We start from the raw sequence: 26,779 nt of genomic DNA, 5'->3' as shown, positions 1-26,779 counted from the left end.
GCATGTGTGTGTGTGACGTGAGCTGCATGTGTGTGTGCAACGTGAGCTGCATGTGTGTGTGCGACGTGAGCTGCATGTGTGTGTGCGTCGTGAGCTGCATGTGTGTGTGCGTCGTGACCTGCATGTGTGTGTGCGACGTGAGCTGCATGTGTGTGAGCGCTGAGGATCTGCTGACATCGGAAAAACTTCAGTCAGTCTTCAAGTGAGAGAGAGGAAGAGGAAGAGGAAGAGGAAGAAGGAGAGAGAGAGAGAGGATGACTTCCAATGACAGATAATTCAAATATGCGTAGTGCCTGCAGTGCAGTATTGACCGGAAGCTGTGTGCACAGAAGAGGGTTGCCCAGGGGAACCAGGTGACTCTGGAGCAGATCAGTGCCACATCAGGACCAGATCCAATCCCTGGATTGAGCTGCTGTCTGCCAAGGATCAGTGTGACACTGGGCCTTGTCTGACTTGCTGTGCTCTACTCTAATCACCTGAGGCGTGCAACTGCAGCTTTTATTTATTTAATTATTTATTTATTTCACCAGGGGGGGTGCTGCAGCAGGGAAGAGCGTTTCCAGCCTTGCCCAGGCATGAATAATCAAGGCCGAAAGCTCGATTACAGGCTGAAAATAGCAACGGATTACTTTAATGAGATTTCAGTGTGCACAGAGAGAGCTGGGGAGCTGGGGCGGCCCAGCTCAAGACCCAACCCATCGTGCACAGACACTCACTGTAAGTCGCAGGCTGAAACCGCAGCAGCATGTTCTGTTTCCGCAGAGCACAAGACCAGAGTGGTGGAGGCAGAGATGGTCTACTTTTATTTCCACAAGACATTTGCATCTCAAATTCCTCGCTGCAGTGACTTGGAGCTCAGGATGCATAATAATGTGCACCATAAAGAGCACCGGGCTCTAGTTCTGCTGGTGTCCTTCACCCCAACCTGCTTGTATTGCCTGTTTGTCTAAAGATGCGTAAATGTCATGTCACTGGTACAGACCAATTAATATCTGATGTCACTGATCACTGTCCTTCAGTCCATCTTTAACATTTTTTACAATCAAATGTTACTGTTGTACTGCTTTCTGAACACTGAGCCTATTTAGCCTGTTATATTCTTATTCATTTCCTAGTTTACTTGTCAGTCACTGCGTCATTGCTTGCTAGTATCTCACACGTCATGTTATCTAACACGACCGTTTTATTTCATATGCTGGGAATAAAGGGAGTTGATGAGGAAGGGAGGGATTTCCATATGCTTCATACAGTGTGCACCGTCCTGTTTGCAGAAAAAGGTTTCAAGGAGGCGTGGTATGCAATCAAATGACCAGTTACATACGACTCATGTGTTACACAGGGCGGGACCTGCGTGCAATGACGGGGAGTGGTCTGAGCCGGAAGTGTTTTTGCACTGGTGGATCAGCTGTCACATTCGATGGGCTGTGAGGGACTACCCTAGGCGTTCAGCAGGGAAAAGGGACAGCATTACATGTAAAATACAAGATATACTAAAATCATGACAACATCTGAAACCATTGTGGATCGAACTTGTCTGAACTGATCGCCAACCGCGGATTATGCGATACTGTCTCATAACGTCTCTTCCTGTAAAACTGAGAATGATCCACCGCGAGTGTTCTTGAGCAAACAGGACACGATAACCCTGTGGTTACAAGTGTCACTCCAATGTGACAGCGTGTTCGGTTAAAACACACGAGATTTGGTAAGTGCCCTGTCGTGAAACTGACAGTAGAGTAGAATACGGCGTGCTTATTTGTAAGCGACAGAATTACCGGCTAACGTGTAGATGTCGAATAGATAATTTATTTAACTAATTAGCTGGCTGCCTTGGAATAGGCTTGCAGAGCCGGAGAAACTACCCCAATCCCGTACAGACCGGAGACGTCATCAACATTTTCCTGCATTTAAATGGTCGAATCTGAGGAGGTCATTGCCGAAAAGGGAAGAAAATCGGTAGGTGTCCATGTCTTAATGTCGCCTTCCGTTTGAAGATCATTTATAATCTTTTCGTGTGGATTACTTAAAATATAACACACAAGTGATTGCCTCTCGGTTAATTGATCACGTAGAATGCTTAGCAAGCTAGGCTGCTAGCGAGATTGCTAACGTTACATTATCACGACGACCTCATTTTGCAACAAGAAACGTCGTCAGATACTTTGTAGCCAAGAGCTGCGCGCACAGACTTGCAATTATAGCCGGTTTTTAAAGAATGTCTGTTGCATTTTCTCGATTGTATGCGAGCTCTGATTTCCTCTCATTGTTATATTAAGGTAGAACAGAGGACATATCCGGAGAAGAACAACTAGAGCAGCAGGTCCGCTTGCGTTTGGTGAGAATTCACAATGTCATAATCGTGCACATTTTTCCCCTGATTGTGTCTTCCCGTTGTAGGTGTAAAAGAAATCGAGAAAATTACAGGCGGGAGAAAGCATACTGGATTATATAAATGGGGGATTACGGCTTTGGAGCCCTGGTTAAGAACAACAGTGCTAACAAATCAGTTTTCCCCGTGAGAATCCCCCCGCACCTGCAACATCCAGTTCATCACCAGACAGCCCCCCCGAGCCCCCCTGCGTTCATCAACACCAGCACAGCTACCAATGGTGGAAGTGCGGGGTCCGCTTGGCTCTTCCCCGTCGTGACGACCCACACGAACATGCAAGATGAGATTCTGGAGTCTGAGAAGTCCAAAGTGCAGCAGCAGCAACAGGATATACAAGAAATTCAAGAAAAGCTGCCCATCTCCTCACCAGGCCATCAGGAAACGCAAGGTATAATATCTGACCTCGACAACATGCCTGAGGACAACCAGCTGGATAAAGGAGGCGTAGAGAATGGGAACGGGAAGGAGATCCTCCGCATTGAGTCCCCTGTGCTGTCCGGCTTCGACTACCAGGAGACCTCAGGCATGGGCACCATGGTGCAGTCGGGGAGCTCTTCCTCTTCCTCCCTCACTGGCTTCAACAGCTGGTCTGCTGCTATCCCCTCCAACCCGTCCACGCTGGTCAACGAGGAGGTGGGTTTCTTCGGCCCAGCCGGCACCACCAGCAGCGGACCCCCGCCGCTCCTCTTCCAGAATTTCTCGCACCACGCCAGTCCCAGTTTCGGGGGCAGCTTCTCCCACCAGATGGGCCCGCTGTCCCAGCATCACCAGGCCCCGCACCCCCACTTCCAGCACCCTCACAACCAGCCTCAGCAGCAGCACCGGCGCTCCCCGGCCAGCCCCCACCCTCCCCCTCCCTTCTCCCACCGCAACGCTGCTTTCAACCAGCTGCCTCATCTAGGGAACAACCTCAGCAAGCCCCCCTCCCCCTGGGGCAGCTACCAAAGCCCCAACTCGACCCCCTCGTCCAGCTCGTGGAGTCCCAGTGGGGGCTACGGAGGTTGGGGGGCCTCTCAGGGACGTGACTACCGCCAGAGGATCGCCGGGGGCATGATGCCCCTCAACTCCATCTCCCCGCTCAAGAAGTCCTTCCCCAACAACCAGCCGCCATCGCAGAAGTTCAACCGCAACAGCTCTGGCTTCAACCCCAAGCCCTGGCTGGAGGACAGCATGAACAGGAATGAGAGCATCTTCCCTTTCCAGGTAAGACAGGAAAGTTCCAGGAGGAAAAAAGGGAGAAAAGAAATCTAGGCGTGTCTTGCATGCAGAGCCATGTTTTTTCCACACCACCATGATGCAGCTAAATCAGCCTTCATGCCTGTGTCTGGTAAATAATCTGTGCTAACTATGAATGAAACATGTTTGGTGAATCATCATTTGTAGTGACAAAGATTAATATTTGTGCACCTTAACTCTTTGGCCGGTAATGAAAATGAAATGGTGCATGGATGCATGCATTTGTCTGTTTAGTGAATCATGAGAAGAATTCAAGCTAATAACCGTGCCCTGTAACTGAAATTGACAGAGTAATCAAATGTATAATGTGTTTACAATGTGTGTGTGTGAGAGAGAGGCAGAGACAAAGAGAGAGAGGGGGAGAGTGGGAAAGAAAGAAAGAGTGTCCCTGGCAGCGGTGGCAGCATATCTGCTCAGCCAGGCTTAATCTGATTATGACAAGGCCTTCCTGTGGCCTCGATTGATGGATGTGTTAGATCAAAGCTGCATGAGCTGAATGCCACGAGTGCCGGGATGAGATGAGTAATAACATGGAGGCCGGCCTCTCGGCTTCCGCCAGCGCCACAGCTGTGCCCGGTGGCCGAAGTATGAAAGCACCACGCAGGAGTGAGTCAAACGCAGCAGGCTCAGGCTACGCAGAGGCCGCTAATGGAGAGGAAGCGGATAGACAAATGATCATACGCTCTTACGCTTGGTCATGGCAGCGTGATTATCTTTCACGGACACCCCTCCCCCCCCCCCCACCCCCATCCCTGTATGCAGTTAGAATGGCACTGGCGAGGGAGGGGATATTTTCAAGGTATCTGTGACGGGCCTCTCTGTCTCGTTAGTGCTTACTCATCTGCATGTGGGGGGAGGGGTAGAAAAGGACATATGGACTGTCATGCAGGGATGTGATCACAGCCTGCCCTGGCATTTTCCGTTAAATGAATTGATTCCAAAGCACTTTCTACATTTGAATAGGGATCTCCCCCCCCCCCCCCCCCCCCGAAACTTAAATTGGTTGTGGTTATGTGGATTATTTATTTATTTTTTTAAGTTCATTTCCTGCGGCTGCGTTGTACTGGGAATGGGTTAACTGATACTAGTTAGGGCTTGTGAACTTCCCCATTTTGCTCAAAGTTTTGCAGCAAACTCGTGTCTGTGTTGGACAACCTAATTCTAGGAACACTTTCTTTTTAGCTCGCCCTCCCACCCGCCCAGTGAAACTCGCCTGTTGTAGCCTCAGGGGCTGCAGGAGAGGAATGTTTCCTCAATTCATGTGATAAAACGTTCAGAGCATGATACAGCTTGACATCCCAACTCCATGGGGGATTCAAAAGTTAAAAAGCTCTATTTGTGTGTGTGTCTGTCTCGTGTGTGTGTGTGTGTGTGTGTGTGTGTGTGTGTGTGTGTGTGTGTGTGTGTGTGTGTGTGTGTGTGTGTGTGTGTCTCTCTCTTGTATGTATTTATGTGTGTGTGTGTCTCTCTCTTGTATGTATTTATGTATGTGTGTGTCTGTGCGTTCATCCTTTTCTTCGTGTCAATACCACTGTCTGAGAAAGCATAGTAAGTTCTTACATGCCGTTAGAAGAACACTGCACGCATTTCTACACAGGGCCATTGATCACATCTTCAACAAGCACCCCAGAACACAAAACATTGGAAGGTTCTAGAAAAAGCTGTGTCATGCTGTTCCTGGGCTAATAACGGTTCTCTCCTGTCTCTCAGCAGGAGCGTAGCCGGTCCTTTGATGGCTTCAGCATGCACTCCCTAGAGAGCTCGCTGATTGACATTATGAGGGCTGAACAGGACTCCTTGAAAGGTGCATCCCTTGCAAGAGTGAAGACATTTATGAATTAAATAACACTGATCTAACCCCCGAAGGCAGTGAACATGTGATGATTCTCATGGTTAGAGGATGTGTCTGTGTTAGGCAAGGAGAAACGAGTGGTACAGGCCTTGAAGGGGCTCCTCTCTGAGTGAGTCTGAGCCCTTGTGTTTTGAGGAAGAACAGCTCACTAACTGTGTGGCAAGTAGAGGAAAAGATTAGACCGATATATGTATGTCTCATTGTCACGTTGCATCGGTTTTAGATTAATGGTGCTTCCTATGCCATGGAATACAAAAATTCTGATTCCTATATTAAGAGAAGAGGGGAAAGCAAGCGCTTCAGCCATGCTGTAAATGAAAGCTGTACTGATGCTTTTTTATCTTCCTCTGCCTTTGTGTCAAGCTATACATTCATAGTCAAGTTTTGTCAGGTCCAGTCCTCAAAGTCTCTTTTTGCTTGTGAAAAGGGAGAAATCAGTGAATTGACTAGATATTCTCCTTAAACTGAGATCACTGTCAAAACCCCAAACAAGCCTGGATACACAGCCTCACAGGGGGGTTTAACTATTAACATATCTTTGACAGCAGATTTCCGCATAACTAGCAGATAGCAGTTAGCCCCCACTAAGCTAAGCTAATACCAAACATAGCTGTTTGATATTGTGTTTCCTTGGCTATTATGCCCTTAAGAGCTGCCTTAACAGTGTCTTGTTCTTTGCAGGTCGTTTCGGGTTCCCCCACCCAGGAGATGGGTCTTTGCCAGTGAACGGTATGTAATTTCACATACCCACATTGGTGACAGTAAAAACAGAATCAATGCATGAAATGCCTCTTCCTTTCGAACCCATCTAAGAGCTCTTCATACCAACAAAATTATTATGATGACAAAAACAGAGTGTGACATAAGGGCTTCAAGACTTTTTGACCGGTCATAACGACGGGTTGATTGGATTTGGCTCTTGGAAACTAAACCAATTGAAAATGAAGCCAATGATCTTGTAGAGAGCAAAGTCTGATGCAAAGTCTGCAAGTCATTCAAATTTCATAAATCTTGAGCCTGCTGTCGTTCTTCAAGGGTGCTTTGTCTCTTTTTATATGCAGCAAGGAATTATGGGCGGCGACGAGGTAACTAAGACATTGTGTTTTACTACTTTTAGTTGTATTTTCTTTGCTCTGTGGTTGTCTCGCTTTGAATATCGTATCAAGCCATTCCTTGGTGTTTGTCATGCTATCTGTGTTGAGTGATCTTTGTGGTAGCCCTTCCTGTTATGACGGCCCTTGTGTCAACCCTGAGCTGACTCAAAGAATTCTGGGTAAATGGGTAATGGCTGCCACTCTGTCATTGTCAAGAGCGTTTTTTGTTTCTTGTGTCAAGTGTACAGTAAGTGCTGCATTACATGATTGTCCCCTTTATGCTTGCTTTTGGTTATTGTTCCATAACCTTTCTGAACTGCATCAGAAATAAGCCACTTACTGCTTTGTTGTTTTATGTAAAACATCATAAACTAAAATTGCATGGCTGGGCAGCAGGGGCTTGTAACTGTACAGTGAAGGTGCAAACTAGAAGGTCACAGTTTGAGAAACTGACATGGCAGTTTTGCTTAGTTGTGCTCTCAAGTACATTTTCAAAACACAGCAGTTTTGCAACCTTAGTTCTTGTTTTGTCAGTTGTACAATGTTGCAGGGTTTGCATAGTTGCATGTAGAAGATGTTTCCTTCCAGCACACAGTTGACGTCAATAATATATTTCGCAACATTTTAAATCATCATCAAATTGTTACATTTCCATTTGCTGCTGAAGTAAGATTGGTATTTTCTAATCAAAGCTGATGGCTGAAAGTTCCATTTTCAATGAAGAAGATATTACAACAGTTGCTATGCTGATGTAAGCATAGTTCAAAAGTATTAATTAAGTGTAAGACGTGGAATTTGTGATCAAATCCAGAAAATAATAATTTTCTTTTGGGTCCTCACGCTGCCTCATACACTCACACATTCACACACTCACATAAACCCACACACACACTCACATTAACGTTGTGATGTGGCACTGTAGGTCACTCGTCCTTGTTCCCTATGGAGGACGAGCGTGGTGGGTTTGGGGAGGACGATCGAGGTGGCGACGGCGTGGGCGGCCTGGGCTCCCCTCACGGTTTCCCGCACCAGAACGGCGAGCGCATCGAGCGTTACTCCCGCAAGGTGTTCGTAGGGGGCCTCCCACCCGACATCGACGAAGGTATGGAACTGCAATGGGACACTTTTTAGTCTACACACGAAAACACTTTGCTTGAGGGTTAGTCGACTCTTAATTTATGTCGACAAATTTGTGACCAATAGCATTGACTTGAACGTCTAAGAAAAACACTGCAACTAGGCCTTTATTAGTTATAGTTAGTTAGTTGGCACTAACCTATTTAATCAACACTAAAAATTGTTTGTGGTTTTCTCTTGAAGATGAGATCACAGCCAGCTTCCGCCGTTTTGGACACCTGTTTGTGGACTGGCCACACAAAGCAGAGAGCAAGTCTTACTTCCCTCCCAAAGGTGGGTATCACTGATAATCACGGTAACTGTAGAAATGACACCTGAATGAATCCTGTTACCTTAATTTGTCCTTGCAGGTTATGCATTCCTTCTGTTCCAAGAGGAGAGCTCTGTGCAGGCCTTGATTGACGCATGCATCGAGGAAGAGGGCAAACTCTACCTGTGCGTGTCCAGCCCCACCATTAAAGACAAACCGGTAGGACGCAGACTTTTCTCCCCTTAGTTGCGTTGGCTCCTTTATTGTCATCTTGTGGTGCGAAAACTACATGAAGCAGAGATGTGGGGAGGGGTTGGGGTTATGCTTGCCGCGGCTGTCCTACTAAAATAGGTGGAGGCTGTTAAATATAAACCTGAAATCTCTCTAGTCACAGCGGTGCCCTGCAAGGCCAACCCACATACAGGCTTGTCTCCTTCAGTCACTTTTCCCTCAAGTGCTGATGGAAGCTGATAACGGTTTCCGTAAACAACAATCTCTTTGTTTCTCTCGTTCTCTCTGCTTATGCATTTCCCTGTTTTACCCCCATTTTAGGTCCAAATCAGGCCCTGGAATCTGAATGACAGTGATTTTGTGATGGATGGTTCTCAGCCTCTGGACCCCCGCAAAACCATATTTGTGGGAGGTGTTCCTCGCCCTCTCCGTGCAGGTACTGTTATTATAATTTTTTCTAGCTTCTGGCTTGAGAAGCAGTTGACTAAACCAGCTCAGTATTCATGCCAGAAAATGGAACAGGATTACTCACCTATTTAGCATTTTAAGCATAACACAGCATTAGTAATGGCCCACAGCCTTGCTAATGAAAACAATCATTAATTGGAAAAGTCATGTGGCCCATGGATATTTGTGTGTTCGACAGAGAGAGAGTGACCGCTCCCAAGAGATGACTTTATCAGTTACATTTTTATAATGTGTTCTTGTTTGTGTGTGTCAGTTGAGCTGGCGATGATCATGGACCGGCTCTATGGTGGCGTGTGCTATGCTGGGATCGACACAGACCCTGAGCTGAAGTACCCTAAAGGGGCGGGGCGTGTAGCCTTCTCCAATCAGCAGAGCTACATCGCCGCCATTAGTGCTCGCTTCGTCCAACTGCAGCACGGAGAGATCGATAAACGGGTGAGAGAGGGGTGTGTGTGTGTGTGTGTGTGTGTGTGTGTGTGTGTGTGTGTGTGTGTGTGTGTGTGTGTGTGTGTGTGTGTGTGTGTGTGTGTGTGTGTGTGTGTGTGTGTGTGTGAGAGACACAGAGAGAGACATAAAGGGTTAGTGGGAGGTCAAAGGACAAGCACTATTGATCTTTACACATTCTGAGACCCTTAATTCCACATAAAATGGAGGATATAGATTATTTCTGTATGTTTTTAGCAGATGTTGATTCTAACATCCCAGTAGAGATTTGGTCAGATATTTTGGTAAAGTTTTAAGAATTTACGGATGGTTGCAGTCCGTAATAAAGGTTGAATATGTGAGGCCACTATGCCTTGATGGTCATGTTTTATGTGGGAGTCTCCCCGCTATGGTTGTCTGTATTTCCCACAGGGTGTCAGATCTGTGCACTCTTCTGAACTGCTGGACATAAGAAACATGTCAAACCAATGTGAAGTCAGTATGCCAGAACAAAGTCTGAAAAACAGGACTGTCCCTGGACGTGTATGGAATGCCTTGTGACTTAAGACATTGGGCTGCTTTTTTTTTTTTTAGTTTTATGGTTTGGCCATCACTATCAATCTGAAACTAGTTCCCAGGGTCTAAGATAAGCCTCCCATTGCCCTATATTGATTTTCTCTCAGCTCAGTATCTCTCTCTCTCTCTCTCTCTCTCTCTCTCTCTCTCACCTTCATTCCACCTTACCGTCCTGTAGAAAAGGTACGGGGCGGAATGCAGTGTCATTGTTCAGGCTCTGAGCCGGCAGCGGAGGTAGTCACAGAGCCGGAACGGCGTCTTTGTAAAACATTGCTGTAAATGTGCACGTCTTGCAAAAGCCTGCCAACTCTAAGTTAACCCATCATTGTTTTTTTAAAGTAACCGGTAGGATACATTTCCGATGCGTATGTAATGGCGCATTCGAGACCATTCATGGTATTTCCCAGCTTCGATTTCAATACGTTCGAGCCAAATGTAAATAGAAAACGAAAATGGATTTTGGATGGATTTTCCATCAGTCTGTTTTATGTTCTTCATTCTTCAGGCATCTTCTCACACATTTAAAAAGGTTTTTAACCTTTGATCCGAGAGCAACATCTCTGTTAGGCTTTTGTTAGCTTCATCTCCATATTGAAAACTGTTAAATGTCACATCTCTGGTTCTGGAACGCTAGCATGCTATCTAAAAGCACACACTGGGGCGCCATTATTCCTCCTCGGTTTGGTTCAGTATAAACAAGCAAAGGCAGCATAATGAGGGGGCTTCCTATAGGGGGATCTCTGCATCAAAAGGCCTAAGAACTGTGTTTGTGTTCAGTTGTGGGTACAGGCAGGCTGGGTGTGAGCCTTATATGATGGGCAATTTCTTGGCAGGACAAGTTGGCAATCCTTAAATCCCATGAACCAAGCCGTGAATGCCAAGATATTGACATGATATGGACACGTGTAAGGCAGGGGGTGGTTTCCCATTCATGACTTTTGGAAGGCTTGTTTTCAACTGGTGAAATAAACGGAATATTTTCAGTGGTATTTCAATAGTTTTCAAATGGTGTCTTAAATAAAGGGTTTTAAAAATAAAAAATAAAGACACACACACACACACACACACACACACACACACACGTTATGTCGTTTGCCCCTCATTCATCCACTGCCTGAGTGCCTACCATACGAGCTACTGCTCCTCCACATCCACAAATGCACTCTCTTGCACAGCCCTCATTGATCTCCTGTCTCTGCCCCCTCCCCAGGTGGAAGTGAAGCCATATGTGCTGGATGACCAGCTGTGTGACGAGTGCCAGGGCACGCGCTGCGGGGGCAAGTTCGCCCCCTTCTTCTGCGCCAACGTCACCTGCCTCCAGTACTACTGTGAATACTGCTGGGCCGCCATCCACTCACGTGCCGGCCGAGAGTTCCACAAGCCCCTGGTCAAGGAGGGCGGAGACAGACCCCGCCACATCTCCTTCCGGTGGAATTAAGCGAGAGGAGGGGTGGGGATGGGTCAGGGGTCAGGGCCAGGGGTCAGGGCCAGGGTAGATGGGTCACCATGCTAACTCGCATACATGCACTTTTCCTTTTTGCTGGTTCCTTTTTTTTATTTTAATTTAAAGAGAGAAAAAAATTGAAGTTGTTTTTTTGGTTTTGATCTTTTTTTTTTAATGAAAAGAAATACTCTAAGATTTTATTTTATTTCAAGTTTTTATTGTTATTATTTTCTCCTGAGATGTAAAAAAAAGAAAGTGGGAAAACGTAAAAAAGAAATAGCGTAATCCTGTTGATAATTTAAGTTGGTTGCGCATGAAAACTTGAATGCATTAGATTTATATATATATATAAAAAAAGTAGATGTTTCGCCTGACTCTCCTGTAGTCGTCTTTCTCCTGCTTCAGTTGCTGAAGCCTTAACAAATAATTTTGCGGAGGCTCCGATTCAGAATATCGAGTGGTTGACTACAAAACGCGTGGCAAGGAGAGACATTAACGATCAGTGCACTTCTTTTCCTTAGTGTTAAGGTGTTGGATCAATTTCCACAGAGATTAAGATTAACTCACAACTACCATGAAAAGGTGACGATGACTCTACGCCTGTGATCACACAGATCCTCATTCGCTTCCTCAGTTCACACATGATCTCACAGTAAACCCCTTCCATGATCTCTTCTTTCATTTTTTTTCCATTTTATTTTTAAATGCACACTCACATTTTAAATGATTCCCATCCAAAGCTAAACTGGCAGGTTCTCACATGCTTCAGTCACTAAGGCTTTAGTTCACATGGAAGGGCTGTCTTTACTGCAGGTGGTTGTGGCACAGGCTGTGCAAGTCTCTCAGACCTCTGTCGTTCCCTACGTGTGTTGCTACTGGAGTAAAACTGGACTACATTACACTGCACAGACGCATGTAGGGCTGCTGGAACTTGCCCAGGAAGCCCCCCCAGGCTCTGTGCAATCCGATGTCTAACTACACTGATGAATGCTTCTGGTGGGCCGTTAACGCTGTAAGCATTGGATATGCCCCAAATACTACTGTGTGGAGCTCACTGTCTGATCGCAAATCAGGAATCCAATGAAGAAAATGTTCTCATCAGAAACTCCAACCAAAGATGGGTTGCAGCCGTGTAAGGGATGCCTTCTTTCTGGGAGAATTTATTATTATTATAATTATTATAATTTTATTTTTTTGTGTTTTTTTTTTTTAACTCAAGTAAATGAAATTAAAACTCAAGTTAAGGTGGTCACTCTTTGGAGTTGAGAGGGGTACACCAAAGATAGGCCCTGAGGTGATGAAAGGCAGTCAGTAGCATATGGCATCACGTTGAACAGAACAGAAAAGAAAAGCTTGGCATTGAGAGGGTTATGGGTATGAGGAGTAAGTCGTGCTTTACCCTGTTGACGTGGATGATTGTCGGGGGAATAGCATTGGAAGCTAACTTAATAGTGAGGTACTAATGATAACCTACCCTTGTGTCGTCTTGATGTTCCTTTGCACGGTCTTTGCAATGAGCTTGTCGGTGTTCTGGTTGAACGTTGTAGCTGAACACATTTTTGAAGAATATGCTGTCACAGAGTAAACAAATATTATTTTCTACATGGCCTGCTGATTTTTGTACGGTGTTTTATAGCCAATTATTTTGTCATGAACATATACATATAAATTATTATGCACTACTTTTCTAAGTATTGTTTTTCAACAGTCATTTAGGCACATTTTTTTTCACAAATGGGAAGAAAATTACTCCTTTTGCAATACCTCATTTTTTCACTTGTTGGAAATAGATTTTGTACCTTTGTTACTAAGCAACCTGGATAAATGGTAAACATAATTTAAGGAAAACTGAGCAAAAGATTGATATTATTTTCAGTTTAGCTTTTTCTATATTTAAGTGCTGAAACTCTTAAATTGTCACATGCATCTGAGTGACTCCCATCTCTACTGTAGATGAATTTGTGACAGCGATATGCGCTATGGGCTATGGCATGTCAAAGACTTAATTTAATAAGTATATGGTGACGTTTAGTAATATCTTTTCAGCACATGGCTATTCTTACTATTTGAAATGATTATGCCTCCCACATAATTGGCTATTTTTTATGTTAAGGTCCAATGCCAATTTGACTAATGTTAGGATGCACCTTGTATCACTATGAATGTTATGTGTAAGAAAATATTACTATTTCATATAAAATATATTCCTGGACACCAACTAGTTTACTTAATTCTTAGTATGCATGACCTACAATTAAGTAAGATAAAGTTAATAAGTTCTCAACATGAAATTGCCGTTAACCAGTTGTTCTCCTTTTAAATTTCTGTTTGCCTCTTAATTTAATGTCAGCCCTCCCCATGCACAGACATTGCTGTGCGATGACACCACCAACTTGTACTTGCATTTAGGTGAAGTCCTAAACCCAGAGGATCACCCAGAGTCACAATAAAGTGTCTCTCCCATCAATAGGGGACTTGTAAGACTTGAATGTGATAAATGTTGCAAGTTAGCTTCAGGTTATGTGCAATACAACTCTCCCCTTCCGGAAACAAAAATCTTTTCAATGGAAGAATTTAGTGACATTTGTAATGATAGACATTTAAAAACGGTAACATATTTGTCATTTTCTATTGTCCTTACATGGGTTTTTCATGCTGGTATTTGTAAAGTAAAAAAAGAAAATCTAATATAAATAATGAAAGTTATTTTTACATTTGTTTTGTGCTTATTCACTTATTTTCCTACTTAATTTCATGCTACTGTGATTGAAAACATGTAAATATTAGGTCAACAATGTATCAAACATGTATTGGTATATTTTTAATTGGAATGTAAAACTTTTATCATTTTGATCAGATTTTTGTTATATTTCTAAGGTGAAGTGTTTAACTTGTTAAGAGTGACTAGTTTTTATTAATCACCATATTGTGCTCTGCATTTTCAGAAGGAAAAGAAAACTATTGAAATATGTGTTAATGTTACTTAATGGCAAAATAGTTTATAACTGTGTATGGGAAGGTTGTATTTATTACTAGATTTTTTTACTTATATCATTTGATTTTTTCCCCCTTTTGTTAAGTCATTTCTAAGTTCTGGTTTTATATTTTCTTCCTAATTAAATTATCTAGAAAGAAAAATCAATTCAATTTTCTAGTCGGTCTATTCATGTGCTACTGTAGTAAAACTAATGTCTTATTTGCAGCCAACTATTTATAGCAGTATGCATAATTTTGAAGTATTTGTAATGTGAAATGTTGAATGAATAAAACTCAACTGCTAGAGATGCTGCAAAGCCTGTTCCATCATTTCTTTCCCCATCATCTACACAGACAGAGATTTTGTGTCATATTTGTGAAACAATCATGAACGTCAGTATTTTGCCAGTGATCATGCCTACCAACTCACTTCCTACTTTGCTGCACATTTGCAACAGCAGACTCATCCAAAGTGACTCAAGGTTGGCTCCTGAGAGTGGGGCAGCCTGGTTGTGGGCTGTGTCTCAAAGCGGTAATACAAACCGCTCTTGCTGAATTAAATAAAATCATTTTGTTTGTGGCTGTAAACATGATATAGACAGAGCCATATATGGAGCGTTTTCTCTGATATTCACGAAGAGAGGGCTCTGAGATGTTAAAACCTGGAATGTGATGTGGTGTAGACTAATAACAAGATGATAAATCATGTTTAAATGTAACAGACTCATTCATTTTGTCCTACTTTGCTGCTGTTTTAGTTAGTCGGGTTTGTGATGAATGTGTGTGATTATTTCCAGCTTTTGCTGCACGGCTCAGTGCCTGCAGTGGCTTTCATTCTGAGGTGAAGGAACAAGTGGCTTCACAGCTTCTCATTAACAGTGACTTGGTCTGAAACCACTGTTCTTGTTGGGTAGCCCCCTAGAGGCAGAAAATGGCTGTTGTTAGTGTCTCAACATAGTCACCTTCCTAGGCCGAGATTGAGGGCACTGAGTTGCAAGTATGGGTGCAATTAGCTGGTTCGATATTTGGAACTGCCAGTCCTTCATGAACCAGACCCAAATTAACTGTGTGAATAGACAGAGTGTGGCCACGCTCCATTGGGGATCAGATCCCATCGTTGCATGCTAATGTCCATAGACTTCGGGTTAGTTTTAAAACCCACTGGACCAGCCTTTAACCTATCGGCATTCACCACTATGAGATTGCTATACTTCCAACTTCGCCACTAACAGTGCAAGCCTTTTCCCCAAACCCTGCTCGTGGTAAATAAACAATTCCTTAGTGTTTGGTAGTGTTGCTACTACTGTTTGTCATCTAGCTCTAGCACTGCCGCCATTGTTGTAACTATAGGTCAAACAAACGCTTCACTTCAACATCATCGTACTACTCCATCCGCACTGGGCACTGATTGGAGGCCACTCAGAATGGCCCAGCCATCCATCTTGCGAACATAGTTTCCAGACTATAATCACAGTCAAAACTGAGCTGTGAGCAATAGGCAGGCGGAGCCAAGCTAATACCCCAGGGGGTGTGACAGAAAGAAAAGAAAGAATCAGTGGACAAATCATTTGGCTGCATGGACTTAAATTAACTGTTACACTAAAATGAACGAGACCTTACATCACTATCATGAAATCAAATGTTTCCAGACTGCATTTGTGTTGTTTGTTAATATTATTTCTTTAAGTTATGGTACTGTATAGAGACATTGACACATCTGCCATAAGTACACACACACACACACACACACACACACACACACACACACACACACACTCTTTCCCACTCTCTCTCTTACACACGCACACACACTCCTCCCCTCTCTCTTTCTCCCTCTCTTACACACACACACACTATTCCTCTCTCTCTCTTACAGACACTCTCTTCCTCTCTCTCTCTTACACACACACACACTCTCTATTCCTCTCTCTTTCTCTCTTACACACACACACTCTTCCTCTATCTCTCTTACACACACACAAATTCAGGTCAGGGGTATTTATAGTTTGCCTGCTTCAGGGTTTGTTGCTCTAATGATAAGAATATTGAACAGAATATTGCAGGCCTCTGGCCAATTAGGTTCAGAGTGCTGTTTCTGACACCTCATGCTAAAAACTGCACAGTCAAGTCCATTATGGGTGTGTTTTAATGATTGTTCATCTGATTTTGGGATCAGTCATTTTCAACCATCTATATCAAGGGGATGCTTGCAGATACAAAAGGAAAACATGTTGCCATTAGCATGAGCTAAATATTAAGTATAATTTATTCCAAGTCTCCAGTTACAACAATAAAACCATTTTGCACATTAATAATCATAAACAATATATACATTACATTAGCCCTAAGATGAAGTGGAATAGGTTAACATTCAATGGCAGTTATAATAACTAACATTGACATAATTGTAGCATCAATCATTCACAAACCTATTTTGTAGTAGCCTAGGCACAATTACTAGCTTTCTTTTTTCGACTTATTCTTCCAATTTTCCATAATCTTGTTGTAGTTTTCCATAGCAGACTAGTCAGTAGAGAGAGGAATTTCCCCCGTTTTTATATCCTGTACAAACCTTTGTAGCCTTTGTTGCACTAGGCTGTTGAAGTGCAACAATATATGACATAGGCTCAGTGTCAACTTGGATACCTTGTATCAAATTCAGTTGAGGACACACAGCACAACCTGGCGACAATACTTCAAATTACAAGCATTGGCATGACATAAAGCCATATTGTATTCAGCTGATTGGCTACTTCTTCGGTTTTACAGAGATCGCTCCACAGTTTTTGAGTCAATTTAAATGGTTTGTTGACGCCACATATTTAACCTAATCCTGCAGTAATCATAATGTGATAACTTAGTCATCCTGGAATGATAATGTTCTACCTTAGTCATGCTAAAATGATTCGGTGTGTTTGATAAGTAGGCCTAAACTACTATGTTGTGACAACGAAATAACTGACGACGGCGCACGCGCAGGGAGAGAGACACCCTAACGAGTTATTTACTCTAGTCTGTTAGTCGTAGGTTTAAAAGGCCTAAATTGTGTATACTATATCAAAATGTCTTCCAAAAAAACAAAACAAATGTACGTTCCACGGTTTGGGTCACAGTCATCGAGCCAAAACCTTTCAAGAAAACCAAAGGTCGACTCTAAACTGACCAACGTTACAATTCATAAAAGCGAAGTCAAATCCGTCTATAAGGAAGTGCCCGAAGGTCAAATTTTACCGAAGAAAATTGCAGTCATGGAGAAAACACAATTAAGTCCAACGCTTGCATATACGACAACAGACGTGAAGAAACCGAACCGGAGGACAATGAAGAAATTGTCAACTAGTAAGTCTTCATGTGAGAAAGAAGCACAACATAGATGCGCTGTTTCCAGGGGTTGGATGGCTAATGTAACCTAGTTAGCAAGATAGCTGGGTTGCTATGCTATCTAGCTAATGGTGTAGCTTTTTTAGCAATCTAGTGACCTAGCCATAAACAAGACTACGTTTTCGATGGATAATTCTAAAATCCCCAAACTTTACATTTATGTGGGACTATTTTGTAGCTCACATGAACTAACTCGAATTCAGATCAGGGGTTACTTTCTGTACATTTATGACACAGCAACACAGTCTACAAAAGGTATTGTCACTTAGAAAAAAGTTGGATTGCTAACCTTAGTCAGCTCCTTCCTAGCCTGTAAGTGACTTATTATATCGTCGAATCTTCACACACACACACACACACCAGGGTTTCCTTACATACGTGTATAACCATAGATACTCATGGTGTAAATGAAACAGTCAAATATAGGTGGAAATTGTCAATTTTACCCCTCTGTACCAAGTCACCCAACAGCAATGTGACAGAGTGATGGAGAGCATGCCCAGATCCAGATGCATGAAAGCTGTGACAAAAAAAACAAGGTTATTCCACCAAATATTGATTTCTGAACTCTTCCTAAGTTAATTTTGTATGGTTTAAAACTTGCCTTCGCATTATTTGAGGTCTGAAAACACTGCATCTTTTTTGTTATTATGACCTTTATTATTAGCATATTCTGCAAATAAATGCACCAAATAACAATAGTTTTATTTGGAATTTGGGAATTTGGAACCTTTTCATTGGTTCAAACACTTATCTATAAGTCTATCCAGAGAAACAATGTGGTCTCTTAATCCCCCCCCCCCCCCCCCCCCCGAAACTGTTACAAACACAAATATAATGCACACCTGGGTTATCAAAAGGATTACGTCCTCAAATCAGTTGGACTGTTACCAGGATGTCATCCTAGGGTGGACATTTCGATATAAGGTGGACAACTGAATTCAACGTGTCCAAATCCTACCCGTCTCCCATAGTATAGGCTGCAACTGCAACTTCACAGCATGATTGTGCTTGACACCACTTAATTCTAATTTGATGCAATCACAAACTGTCCTGCTTGGCATCCATAGATGTGCAACTGAAGAATTGAAGACAAAAAACTGAAGAAAGAAAGAAAAGTTTAGCTTTTAAAATTACTACGGAAATGCATTGTTTACTGGTGCTAGCTAAGTTGTTGTGAAACCATATTTCTTGCATAACCGCGGCTATGCTTCTGGTTAGCCTGCAACCACACAAGATTGTTATGATAGCAATGACACTATCATAGTCTATGAGATGAGATAAATCCTGTACATCGTTTATTTGTCAGCATCAGCAAAACATGGTTTGAGTGAATAGAACTTTCAGTGAAGCGGTTGAATTTTGACACAATAATAACACAAATTGTGACACAATAATAACAAAAAGATATAGTTCTGTTATTACCAGGCATTTTAAACAGCACGGTTTTAATTTATTGTTTTTTAAATGCATTTTACCTGGCAAAACACTTCAATTGCCAGGTAACTGAAACCCTGACACCCACACAAAAACACAGTGTAACTTGGTTATGTAAGCAACTTTTGTGTAAGCCTTTTTTCCTTTTGTTGTCTGTCAGCAAACTAATTGGTATATTTGCAGGTACTTCTAGTAATGGAGAAGGGGATATTTTCAGTTTTATTGACAGAGACGACCCTTTGACGGCTAACAAAACAGTACAAAACAAAACAGTAAGTTGAGGTGATGAAATCACGATATTTCATGAATCATGAACTGTAAATAGCCATAATAAACTATCCTCTCTTCTTTCCTTTGGGACAGTCAAAGGCTAGGGAGAGTGTTTTGAGAACCATTGCTAGGATGCTCCTAGAGAACAGACAAATCAGGAGGAGGCTGGCGACCCTTTCCCAAAAAAGTCAGGCAGTCACAGGTATCTTAATGCTGTTTATGTTTTCTGGCATGTAATAATTACAGAGCAATTTCAATCTAGTCATCTGAGTTTGAACGGACAGAGTGCTGATTGATTCATGTTAGTCTCTTTGTAATTATTTCCAGGCATTAACTGATTTAAAAGACTGGAAGAACAGACCAGGAATCAGGTCAAATTCATTTCTATTCATTTTTCACAGACCAGTTCGTTTTGTGTTTTTGTTGAAAGTGGGCCATTTCGGACAATGGCCTATTAAGTTTTAACCAGCAGAGGGCGATCTCTGCAAATGTTTGTTGAATTATGTCACATACTGCAGCAGGTGATGGTTGCATACGTCTGCAGTTAGACAGGTAGTGTTGAATGCTGGTGGAGCTTGTGTTGTCGTGCAGATTCCAATTGTTCTGAGCCTGAGGTTAAGTTGTTCAGTTTGCCATGGATGTGCTGGAGGCAGTCTCACATTCACCATCACAACTATCGAAGCCACAAGCAGAAGCAGCAGGTTTGACTGCCAACCCCCTACCACGTTAAGAGAACATGTTTTAAACATCCTTTGGAGGTTTAAAGTTCCAGACCTATCCCCCAGAATTGAAGAAAATATTTGCATTCCTGTGAAGCCCTTCTCCCCCTGCGCTGTCTCCATAAAATAAGTTTATAGGGGGACTTTCTGCTCTTCCCAGGAACAGACTAAATACAAGCAGTACATACATTTCTCACGTGCCCATTCTGTGAGGAGAAAAGAGCCTGCACTTTTTTTTTTCTTGTTCTTTTTTTCTTGAGTACATAAAAGCTTGAATTTTAAATTTTACCTTCATGTGGAGTTTCTGTTTGTGCCAATATAATCCCATTATTTTTAAGGCCTCGTATGTACAATAACCTTAATATACATATAATTGTATTGGTTTATCGACAAGTAAATGTGATAAAGTGATTGCAATTTCTAATTACATACTGTAATAACAAACACACTGTGCGTAATTTGGTTTATTTTTGCAGCTGTTCCATAAATTGTTTTGAATGCTAGTTGTGAAAAGGTGTCCACACAACAACAACAACAACACACACACACACACACAAAACTGTGATCGTCACAAGAATACCATTTTAGCTATCGTTCATGCATAAGAAAAAATCTCATCGGAAATTACAGAAAATGCGATGAAGCGATTAAATACCTCACTACTCTCTGGGGCACTGTACAAGATTTAGTTGACTGCACCATGATTTGTCTTTCTGCTATTAGCGAGTGCGGCTGCAGCACATTTATGTTGATTAGATCATCGCTAGGATCACTTGTTATTTCAAATATTCCAGCCATAAAGGGTTACATTAACAAAAAAAATATGTTGTCTGAAGCCTACTTTCCTATTATCAACAGTGAATAAGTCGGATGAGAATGACTAGTTACAGTTGATGCTTTTTTGAACACATGACTTGACCTTTGTCAAAACCACAAGTAGCCCATACACGCCAGTAAGTCCCCTTAATGTGATGTAATGGACAGAATATCCATATTGCATTGTTTCGGATTGATCTGAAAAAAAAAAAATTACACCCTCAATGATGTTTAGATCTTTGTATCCAGTTATCATAGTACTGTTACTTGTCCCTGACCTATAGCAGCACATGAACAAGTCTTTAACAAAAACTGAATTAAAAGATTTAATGTTTTAACTCTTAATATTTGAGCAAAACATACACAGTAAATGCCTTCAAGAGACACAGGTTTTGACTATTTCAGGTGTGTGTCAGGTGACTACTGGTTTGTCCTGGTATTTTGTGAAGAATATCTCTATATAAAAGAAAAGTTAATTATTTCTGAGAAATCAAAGTCAATAATCACATGTTAAACAGTCATGTCTGTATTATGCATTGCACCTAAGGCATGCGTTTGTTATAGTGCAGTAAAAGAAGTATGATACTCACATCTTGACAACCTACCTATGACTGCTGGTTATTTATTTTCATGTTTCCTAAGGTTGGGTATTCTCTTTAACTGTATTGATTTTATATGAGCTATTATTTAACAATGGGTTTCAGAACAGATTTAGTTATGTAGTGGTGCTGCAATTACTGGAGTTGGTGGTGCTGTAGTTGCTCAGAAGTAGGCGAAGGCATCGTTTTTTTATTGCACCCTTGCATTGTCGCATTCTTTTATTTCTTTCCAAGTAAGTTTACTTTTGAGTAACGTTTGGCTACTTTAATAAGCTTTTACTAAGTGAGTTTCAAGATCCACTTCACGTTTAGTGCATATGCAACAGAGGTAAAAAATCTCCTTATTTTAGAATATACAGCATTACATTTTTATGGAGAAGAAATAAACATGGAATTTGCTGATGCTTTGTTCCCAGTAAACAGGAGAAGGAGAAATGGATGATGATCCATTAGCAACTAAACAGGCCCTTTTAATCAGAGCTGCGGCCTGAAATGTGCTGAATGGAGCCTGGTGAATGATGGGAGCTTTGCCTCGGAGCCACGCAGCCAAATTTACTCCCATGTGGGTACGTGCATTGTTTACATGGGGAGGCCTTTGTACACGGCTGCACTTTCAAACAAAGTGGTTTCGGGGTCTGGAGTTTTGTCTTGAAATAGTTATAAAGCTGGCAATTGTGTGTCTTGTGTGTGTGAGAGATGGAAATGGACTGTGCCTAAGTTGTTGTCCAAGTTGTTTTGTGTTTATTGTTCCTGTGAAGGCACAAACCCAATGGTCTCTTGGACAGTAAGGTAATACACAGGTCCTGTGGTGGATGGAATGTGAAATGAAACCTATTCGATATTATTTTATTATTTATTTACTTTATTTATTATTTCCAGAGTTAACTATAAGCGGAATGTAGCTGTGCCTCTACATGTTTTCCATATTTTACACACGTATTTAACACATATTTAACTGAACTATAAAAAGTAATTTAAATACTTCATTACTGCCAATTTGTTTTCAATGAATTAAAAATATTGACAGAATATATATATGCGTAAAATGTTTAGTATACCATTTTGCGGGATTTAAAAAAAAAAAAGTTTTGCCTAAACATTCTTGTCTTTGATAACTAAGTGTGTGTAAATAAATAAATACAAAAATATATTTCATGTGTGTGTGGATGAGTGTAATATAAGCATCTGCTGTCTAGCCCTCTGGGGCAGACCTTTCATGAATCCCATCATGCAAAGGGGCACAGAAAGAGCCAGAAGATGGCAGACAAGAATCATGATGCTGATGTGTAATTGGACGGTAATTGTCCTGATGGATTATACACAGTGATTCTAGAACTCAGGAGACTCCCTTGGGTCTTCGACTTGATTAAAGGTTGTGGCACAGTAGGTTGTTTCCAGATTTTAAGTTAATTTAATTTTTCAAAAAAATTTGCTTTCAAGAACCTCTGTTTGATCCTCCCAATCGGTCAGATTTTGTCTCAATAAACCCCTACAGTTTCATATTCTTTTTCCTTTTGTTCATTTGGACAATGATTAGTTTTGATTGAAAACACACACACACACACACAATTAATTAAGAGTGTTTTTGAAAGTGTTATGACATAAAGTTAACAGTGTCGACAACTTTAACACATCCCTACACCACTTTATGTCTCAGATTTTGTAGGAGTGAAAAAGGTTGCTCCTTTGTCAGGCAAGGGAGAGCAACAAAGGCAATGCCATTTTAGTTGTTCACATTTACTGAAACTCTCTCACTGAATGTCTTCATTGCAATCTACAAAACAATCAGTGAAATGTATTACCATGGTTTCACAGTCGCTGAGAGCTTGTAAGAGAAGGTTAATGTATTTTATGGCGTCAGCCTTGTGAGAAAAGACCCGTTAAATCACATCGTAACACATAAGAGAGACAAACTGAGTGGAGAGAGGCCCAAAGCTGATGAGAAAACAGCAGTTCTCTAATCCAGGACTGTAAAGCACAGCCATCAGGATGCCAGCAGTGAATTAAGCTGTAATTATTTTCGCCACCAGGCCCATTTGAGGGTCATGTGTTGAAACATGCGAAGCAAATAGAGCCACACCTTGCCCTTAATTGTGGTAATACAACTCCAGAGCCACAAGCAAGTTGCGCTCAATGTATAATGGTGTTTAGAGAAACAGGAAAAACACAAACTGCAATTACCTCTCTTGGAAACGAGAATAGACAGCAAATTAGGGACCACACTGCGTCAATATACACATTCTTCCATGAGAGCACCAACTTGTGCACATTAAGCTGCTCTCGTGATGGAAACAGTGGGAGATTAAGAGCCAAGGCTAGCAAAATAGGAAAGACGGCTGGATGTTTCTTTGTTGTTTGAACAATAGTGATTCATTGCCTTTTTGAAAGTTTTGAATTGTGATCTTCCTTTTAATTGACATGTGAATTCGTTTGCACTGAACTGAAGTACATGGCAGTCTAGGACAGTATGTTCTGTACAACTTGAACTTTTGGCGAAGTGCCTTAAAAGAACGGCGATAATCAGGGGGGACAGGGTGCCATTACAGCCTTGTGAATAATGGGTTCTGATTTCATTATAATGACATTTATTACATGGACTCAGTGTCTTGGTGTGTGTTGTCTATATACCTTGTTTTTATACGTTGCATTCTTAGCGTCTTTGTTATCAGTAATACTTCCATCAGGTAGCTCCAGGCTTTTTTGTAGAATGACAGCTTAGCACAAGTTGCAGTCACCACATCAGGAGATCAGTGCCAAAAGTGTCTTGCTTAATGGCTGTTGCCCCCAGAAGCACTGATATCTTTGACAAATCTTCTGTGAAATCTCAGAGGCCATGTGTTGCCGTCATAAATCAGCAACAGGAGATCTTCCCTCTCAAGGCTCGAGCTGAGATTAAGTCAGATGACATCTGAGGCTTCTATCTCCGAGTCAGATCTTTGACAGACTGCAGAAACTCCCACTGTCCTGCCCTCTCTAAGAAAGGCACTCCCAAAAATATGCAGTGTGAAGTGGCAATGACTTCGGTGCCATTTTCCCATTCTCTCCTTCCTGTGCTCTCATTCTCTCTTACTCTCTCTCTCTCTCTGTTTTCTTTTTTGCTTCCTAACTCCTTTTGCTCTGTCTCACTCTTTCCCTCTCTCTGTCTCTTCCTATCTCTCTCTCTCTCCTTCTTTCCTTCTCTCTATCTCTCTCTCCTTCTTGCCTTCTCTCTCTCTCTCTCTCTCTCTGTCTGTAGTGGAGGCTGTCCCTCCTCTCCTTCTGAGTGCAGGTATAATTGCACCCTGCCTGCAGGGTAGCTGCTGCTGAGCGCCGGGACTTCAGTTGAGGCGCCATGTGTTTCACAAGTGTCGATGAGGCCACGATAAGCAGCGCCCCGATCCCCCCACAGCCGAGAGGCAGAGAGGCCAGCCGACCGCGCCGGATCCAGGCCCTCCGTGAGAGAGGGGCCGGCCTGCTTTCATGTGCCGCTGCTGTGTCAGGAAAATGGATCCCACGGCTGCATGTGCACTCAGCACTTTAGACGTCCTCTCCTTAATGCCCAGTTACCTGCAGCTTGCCATGTTTCTCTCTGTCAGGTTACCAAGCACTCAGTTACAGTGTTTATGGAATGCCTTCCCTGCGTAAGTCTCCTGGGTGATGTGGGAAACTGAGTTAAATGAGAGCTGTCATTAAGCTGGCTGTCGTTGGCAGCAGCACACAGGGTTAAGTGATGTTGCAGTGTTTGTTTGGGGAGGGGGAGTGCTGCCCCCGATAGTGCAATCTACTCTTCAAAGTGATGTTGTCTGTGTGTATCTAATGTGTTGTCTCTGATGATTTGAATGGCGCAAAATGGTCTGCTTACATTTCACTGTAGCCTGATGGGAGAAGAAATTGGCTGTTGCCAAGGGCGTTGGACAGCTATGAACATGAAGGATTCCCAACTGCAAAATGTAACCCCTTGTTTGAGACATGGCAAGCATTTTTCAAACTGCCAGTGGGATAAATAAAAGTACGTTTTAAATGCTGGATATCTATACAAAAGCATCTGATCTCTCAAAATGGCTTACGACTTAGTCAGGGTGGTGCAGGAACAGTAAATAAGACAGTCTTCCCAAACAAAACGGACCACGTCCACTACATGTCGTCGGAACTGGAAGTTTTGCGGTGTGCCTGTGATTGCACTATAAACGTTTAATCAACCAGGGCCCCTCTGGGATTGTTTGTGTTTGGTTTCATGCATTATGAGTGGACTGGGTGAGATTAATGCCAGTGCTTAGAAATTAGAAGCACCAACAAGATCCATCAACTAACCATAAAGCAAGCTGCGCACAAAGAACTAAATAGTAAACATGCTCCAAAAAGTTCCAAATCTAGAGGAACAGCCTCTGACCGCTTGAAACTCACCATAAGATAATTATACTTAAATTGCATTCATTCCCCTATTATGCTCTGTCTGAAAGCCTGTTCGCTGAGCTCTAGGGCAAGCATCTTAGGACATATAGTGCATTTAAATAAACACAGAGGCCTTACGGTTTACATTACACTCCATTATCCTAAGTATTCTCTAAACAGAGTAATTGTTTTGATATACTTAGCGGTATTCCTATTTTCAAATCCTTAAATTGAAATGAGGTCTGATTTTGTTTACACTTTTGGGTCCCTCCTCCTTGTTTTTTTGCCCAGAGCCTTTGTTTAATTCGACAGTATGTGGCAGCGGAGGAAACAGTGGAAAAACAAATCCAGTCAAAAAAAAAAATGAGTCCCAAGTGACTTAGCTCCTCAGGACCTATGGAAAGTGGATGCAATCAGGGCAATTTATTTTAATTAGCCATCAGTAACATGCCATCCCTCTTTGTGCTGTTATTTCAGTGAGTGCTGTTACCATTGTAGTTGTTATTCAAAGTTCAGTGTTGGACTGGTGAATGCTCTCGTGTGAGATATAGCGTAGAAGTTAGGTTCAGCACCGTTCAACAATCTCTTTCTCGCACACACACACATGCACACACACAAATAACAGCAATGCATGCTCATCTCTTAGCTTTCACAGTATGTTGGTCTCATGCTGTGAGCCATGAAATCCTGCTCTAATGTATCAATTGGGGATCCTTCTCAAAACATAAATTTCTCTGTTTATTAAAAAAAGTTCAACCGTACTCTTTCTTTTGTCTATCCTGACAAGCACAGACTCATCGTCTTATGCTTTCTTTCCGTGTTCTAAGGCATAGGAACTTTAACCCTTGTTTAAGTACTTTAATGTACTGTGTGGTTAGAAATTGTGTTTAATATTGTACTATGGATACAAAGAAATCTGATAGTTTATTGTTGCTTTGAGATTTTCACAATAAGTAGTGCCAACTCAGAGCTAATAAGACATGTTGCTTGACACTGCCAAATGGGAGAAGAAAACCAAAAAAGACAGGTCATTAGACTCATCACGCACTGTAGTGTTAGAGTAATACTGTCACCAGTATTGCTGTTGGATACGGGTGATGGCATTAAGCT

At 42.2% G+C, this 26,779-nt stretch overlaps 1 protein-coding gene and 1 long non-coding RNA gene across 6 annotated transcripts; both read left to right on the top strand.

Moving 5' to 3' along the window:
- The first annotated feature begins 452 nt into the window (after positions 1-452).
- On the top strand, positions 453-14,393 carry cpeb4a (cytoplasmic polyadenylation element binding protein 4a). Of its 5 annotated transcripts, none has more exons than XM_031587033.2 (12): positions 453-1,956; positions 2,277-2,320; positions 2,398-3,592; positions 5,336-5,429; positions 6,159-6,206; positions 6,539-6,562; positions 7,494-7,673; positions 7,892-7,981; positions 8,059-8,177; positions 8,511-8,625; positions 8,911-9,092; positions 10,867-14,393. In XM_031587033.2, the coding sequence occupies exons 3-12, from the start codon at positions 2,453-2,455 to the stop codon at positions 11,092-11,094; spliced, it is 2,220 nt and encodes a 739-aa protein (XP_031442893.1). In that variant the 5' UTR covers positions 453-1,956; positions 2,277-2,320; positions 2,398-2,452; the 3' UTR covers positions 11,095-14,393. The 5 variants fall into 5 exon arrangements, with proteins under 5 accessions (XP_031442893.1, XP_012687633.2, XP_031442895.1 ...); XM_031587032.2 differs by lacking the exon at positions 2,277-2,320 and having other exon boundaries at positions 500-1,705; positions 1,840-1,956; XM_012832179.3 differs by lacking the exon at positions 2,277-2,320 and having other exon boundaries at positions 453-1,705.
- A 2,657-nt stretch (positions 14,394-17,050) lies between these two features.
- Positions 17,051-20,171, top strand: LOC105903686. The gene is made up of 4 exons (XR_004166000.1): positions 17,051-17,415; positions 19,078-19,166; positions 19,258-19,366; positions 19,492-20,171. It is a non-coding gene; the product is annotated as an uncharacterized LOC105903686 (long non-coding RNA).
- The last annotated feature ends 6,608 nt before the right edge of the window (positions 20,172-26,779 follow it).

This window comes from Clupea harengus, chromosome 20 (assembly GCF_900700415.2).
Source record: "Clupea harengus chromosome 20, Ch_v2.0.2, whole genome shotgun sequence".
Taxonomy (NCBI): Eukaryota; Metazoa; Chordata; class Actinopteri; order Clupeiformes; family Clupeidae; genus Clupea; species Clupea harengus.
The sequence above is the reverse complement of the archived record's forward strand: the minus strand, read 5'-3'. Positions and strand labels throughout refer to the sequence as shown.